This window comes from Miscanthus floridulus, chromosome 8 (genome assembly GCF_019320115.1).
Source record: "Miscanthus floridulus cultivar M001 chromosome 8, ASM1932011v1, whole genome shotgun sequence".
Lineage (NCBI taxonomy): Eukaryota > Viridiplantae > Streptophyta > Magnoliopsida > Poales > Poaceae > Miscanthus > Miscanthus floridulus.
In genome coordinates, this window is record NC_089587.1 from 123,135,891 (window position 1) to 123,141,219 (window position 5,329).

The window sequence follows — 5,329 nt, forward strand, 5'->3', positions numbered from 1 at the left end:
TTCAAGCCATTTGAATGAGTGAGCGTTTCTCATGGCTTCTTCAAATGAGGTGGGATCACCCTCCATTTGAAATTCCTCACATTTATAAACTTCGTAGTCATCAGGAATGGTTGATCTCCTAACTCTTTGAGACCTTCTAGGGGCCTCGTTAGATGATGCTTGTTCTATATGAGACTGTTGTTGCTCTCCCTCATGTGTGACAACGGGTTCTTGGGGATCCTGAAGGACAGGTTTCTCATGTTCATTTATTGTTGCCATAGGAGAACTAACAATAGGTGCTGTTACTATAGTATCTTGCACTGTTGGTACAGCAACAACAGGTAGCATGAAGAATGGCTCCTGAACTATGGGAGTGGGCATGTATACCTACTTCTCTTCAAAACTAATTTCTCGTGCTACCATGCCTCCCTGATCATATCTTCCTCTAAGAAGACAGCATGTCTTGTTTCTACAAACTTTGTTTGTCTGTCAGGACAATAGAAGTGATAACCTTTTGACTTTTCTGGATAGCCAATAAAATAGCAGCTGACTATCTTGGAGTCCAGCTTCTCTATGTTTGGGTTAAATACTTTTGCCTCAGTTGGACAACCCCACATGCGTAAATAGTTTAGTGAGAGTTCCTTTCCTGTCCATAACTCATACGGTGTTTTGGGCACTGACTTATTTGACACTCGATTAAGAATATGAATGGCGGTTTTTAACGCCTCCATCCATAAACTTATCGGTAAGATAGAGTAACTTATCATGCTTCTCACCATATCCATTAAGGTACGGTTGCGTCTTTCAGCTACTCCATTCTACTGAGGCTCGCCCGGTGTAGAATACTGGGCTACTATGCCATTTTTCTATAAGAACCTTGCAAAGGGTCCAGAAACTTGGCCATATGGGGTGTGTCGACCATAGTACTCTCCCCCACGGTCGGACCTTACTATCTTAATCTTTAAGTTGTGCTGATTTTTTACTTCAGCCTTGAATATTATAAATTTATCCAATGCTTCTGATATTTCCTTAATTAGATAAATATAGCTAAAATGAGAATAGTCATCTGTGAATATTATAAATGAATCATAACCATCCACGCTCTTCACAGGAAAAGGACCACAGATGTCTATGTAAACTATTTCCAAAATTCCTACGCTTCATTTGGCGTCTTTCTTTATTTTTTTAACGTATTTTCCTTTTATACAATCTATGCATTGTTCTAAATCTAAAAATTTTAATGGCAGAAGAATTGATTTCTTAATCAATCGCTCTATTCTCCCCCTCGAAATATGGCTTAAACGACAGTACCATAATTTCGAAGATACATCATGCACTCTCTTCCGCTTATTTGTGTCATTTATAGACAAAGAGGCATTCTCATTCTCAGTACTTACATCATTCACATTCTCAAAAAGTGATAATAAATAAAGCTTGTCTTGTCGGAAGGCAAGACCAACACATTTATTATTATAAACAATATAACATTTGCCATTACCAAAATGACAATCATATCAATCGTCATCTAAACGTGAAACACTTATTAAGTTTCTTCGCAAAGAGGGTACAAATAGAACATCTAAAAGCTTAAGTAGAAAAACATCAACTAATTCTAGAGAAAGATCTTCAATGGCTTAAACTTCAGCTTCAACTCCATTTCCTACTTTAATTCTTCTTTCTCCTCTTTGTAGGATCCTCCTCGTACGGAATTCCTATAATGAATTTACAACATCAATAGTTGCATATGAATCAATCCACTAAGTAGATTTTACATAACTTAAATACAATGATTCATCTATGAATGTAATGAAATCATCATCTCTCTTCAGCAGACTCTTCAGAAAGTCTAGACAATCTCTCTGATAGTGTCCATGCTTCTTGCACCATTTGCACTGATCTTTCTCAACTTGAGCATTGTTGTTCTTCTGATGATGCTCAGTCTGAGGGGCTTTCCCTTGAGGTTTGGCATTTTTATTGAAGTTCTTTTTCTTATCCTTCACAAGGTTAGCAGAGTCACCCTGTAAGGATTTCAGCCTATCCTCTTCTTGAACACACATTGCGGTGAGCTTCTCTATGTCCCACTTGTCGGGCTGTATGTTGTAATTAACAATAAATGTTTCATATTTTCTTTGGCAAGGAAGCAAAAAACAAATGAATCAGGAATTTATCCTTGAGCCCTAAATCCATTGGCTTTCGCTTCGAAGCTGTGTTGCTCATCTTCAATATATGCTCTCTGATACCACCACCAGTATATTTCTCATTGAACGATTTCTTAATCAATGTATTGGTAGAAGTCTTTGAAGAACTAGTGAACTGACTCTCCACTTTCTTAAGATACTCCGTGGCGGTATCACAGTCTAGGATAGACCCCCTTATAGCATCTGAAATTGTGGACTTAGCCACCATCAAGCACTTGCGGTTTGAAATGTCCCATTTCTTGCGTTCGACATCATACTTCATCCGCACTTTTGCATAATCTCGCTGTCGAGCAGTGAAATCAGCATCAGACTTATTTTCTTCCCTCACCAGGTCCACGGGCTCAGTAGGACACAGGGAGGTAAGCGCTAGGTTATTTTCAGACAGCGCAAGTGCTAGTTCATACTTCTCTCGCCATAACCTATAGTTGCCCCCTTCAAGAGGTGGTATGTGCGAGATGAATGCTATTGGGTTAAGTCCTGAAAAACACCGTCAGAGATAGTGAGAAAATATGATATTATAATTGCATGCTTTAATTTAACTTTGGTCAAAATTAAAACATACAATATTCTTATACACTAATTCTACATCACCGTTGGACAGAAATAGAATTAATGCATGAAAAACTTATGATTAAACATTATAATATAGTTATTATCAACGTTGGTCAGAAAAATAATAATATTATAATTTACTGATTAAAATTGACTACACTTAGAAATTAAATTCTTCCGTTGGTTCGAATTTAATTAGAAGATTATAAACTTTAATATTGCAGCAGAAACATGAATAAATAATAATTATCTACTTTTCAGAAGCATTTTCTTATTCATATCTACTTTCTGGAAAAAAGTAACACGTTGGTGTTATTTTATTAGAAATTTTAAACCTTCGAAAATCATCAAAATTCATTCAAATCTGCTTCTGAAAATTAAATAAACTTCAAATCATTTCTTGCTGTTCATTTTGGCCTGGCCTGCAGCAGCAGTAAACGGCCCAGCAACAACAGTGCGTGGCCCGGCCTGCAGCAACAGCTCACGTGCGCTCACGGCACCTCCCTCGCGCCCAGGCCGCAACATAGGCCTGGACCGGCAAAGTAGCTCGCCGCGCTCACCCGCCAGGGCCGAATGTAGTCCTGTTCGCTGTCAATCGTTCATCCAGATCCAATGGCCAGGCGTCATCTTCAGGGCGATGACAGCGCCGTTGCCAGCCCCGCGATGACACTGAGTGAGGCGAGGCGATGACAGCGCCGTTGCCAGCCCCCTCGTCAGCGCGCGCGCTCCCCAGTGGATGAGCGCGCCGCCGTCGAGCGGCCTGGGCACGGCGCCCTTGGCCAGAGCACACGCCCGCTCAACGTGCAGCGGCGGCTCAACCCTTCTTCTCGCGCGATGACGAGGCGGCTGCACGGTGCAGCGGCGAAGTAGGCCTCTGCCCCTTCCCCTTTTCTTCTCTGATTGGATTTTTCTTTCTTTTTTTCTCGAATCTATCCGATTTAGGGTTAGGGATGGGGTTAGGATCGAGATTAGGGTTAGGGTTTCCTTTATTGTTCATCTTCCCCTAGTGGTTTCTTCTTGGGTTAGGGCTCGGTTCGAGTTCTCTTGAAGCCGGGACTCCGTTCTTACTTCTTTCCTTTATCGATTAGGATTAGGGTTCGGTGACCCTCTTCTCTTCTTAGATCCGAACGAATCTAATCTGTTTCTTACCCCAGACATGATCTACATCTAGAGAGTTGGTTCTGATAGGCTAGATCTACGTCTAGTTAGGCGACTGATGCCATTGATAGACATAACACAGGATCACTAGCCATAGATCTAACATGTTTACTTGCTTTTGAAATAAACAGTGAATCCTAGAACATCTACTAGTATGGGATCAATAGATAGAGTGAGAGGGAGAGGGGTGGAAGACGTGCAAACCATTGGCCGCCTTCGAGGAAGATGGGCTAGCCATGGCAGCGCTCGGTGAAGACTCGGTGGAGGCGCTGTGTCAAAGGGCGGCGGTGCAGTGGCAGCATTGGCTGGTGGCGGTGCTTCCCGTCACTGGCTGCGCACCCTCTCTTAGATCGGATTAGGGTTGTGTCGGTGGGGCGACTGTAGCTCAGGTGAACTTCGTGATCTGAGCCGTCGGCCCCCACCTTTATTTTATAGCGCAGTATGATGGGGCCCACCAACCATGTAGGGTTGGACGCCCCCGATCAGGGTGCGGATCCAAGGACCCAATTGGCCCAATTGGATAGAGATCATCTAACAGTAGCAGTACTAAGCTATCTCCAACAGGATACCTATTAGGAGATTCAAATCCAAAATGGGTCTCCAACGCAATACTTATAGCCTCCAATAGAGTACCTATATGGAAAACCCACTTGGGTGTCAGGAGAGATATAACCTAAATCTTATGATCCTTTTTCCTGGAAACCTATTTGCAGAAATGGTTTTCTTTTGGATTTTGTTGTTGGAGAAGACAAAAAATGGGTATTAAGCCATTTGCCTGTAGCGCTTACCAAACGTGAAATGGGTCCTGTATTTTAGGTAACGGTTGTTAAAGACAGTTTAATGCGAGGCGCGCACACAGGAGACTTGTCTTAATTTGACGACTAATCGTTTTGATCGATCGAGGAACTTTAATTTGGCCTTGCATTGTTTGCCGTACAGAGATGTACCAAGGCCTGTATGTAGAAAGTGGTGAATTGAACGGCCGGGGACGCGGCTCCGATCCATCGAGCGGGGTTCTTCGAATTCGGAGTGAAGAGAATTCAACTGCGTGCGTTGTCTGTGGCATGCTGTTTGACCAAAACCAAAGGGTCCACCATATATAACGCCAAACTCAGAAATATATGTATATGTCAGCTTGCACGCGCATGCACGCCCACATCAGACAAGATTTTTCTTTTTTGAGGGAACCACACATCAGACAAGATTTGTTCGCACATGCATCCTAACACACCACGGCTATATGTAAAGTTTTCAACGGATTAATATTATTAGTCAACACTCAACAGGTCGTCGATGTACATCGGAACACGATGATTTAATTTGGGGCGATGCATGGTACGTATGGATCAGAAGCCGAGTCTGCTGAGAATTTTCGCAAGTAAACAGCTTCATTATCAGTCCGACTATTAACAAGTGTACATGTAATCACCGCCTGAGGATGA

General features: G+C 42.3%; 1 protein-coding gene across 1 annotated transcript; it reads right to left on the bottom strand.

Annotated features, from left to right (window-relative positions):
• Positions 1-2,097: 2,097 nt before the first annotated feature.
• Positions 2,098-4,125, bottom strand: LOC136469844 (uncharacterized). Its single transcript, XM_066467882.1, has 2 exons — positions 4,092-4,125; positions 2,098-2,654 (listed from the first exon to the last, which is right to left on the bottom strand). Exons 1-2 carry the CDS (start codon positions 4,123-4,125, stop codon positions 2,098-2,100), a joined length of 591 nt encoding a protein of 196 aa, XP_066323979.1.
• Between the last annotated feature and the right edge of the window lie 1,204 nt (positions 4,126-5,329).

What these genes read in the sequence shown, in the direction of transcription:
- LOC136469844 (XM_066467882.1), bottom strand. Translation starts at nt 4,125, where the DNA reads ATGGCTAGCCCATCTTCCTCGAAGGCGGCCAATG. An exon ending in TTCCTCGAAGGCGGCCAATG is followed by an intron (nt 2,655 to 4,091) that starts GTTTGCACGTCT and finishes GGTGTTTTTCAG; the next exon opens with GACTTAACCCAATAGCATTC.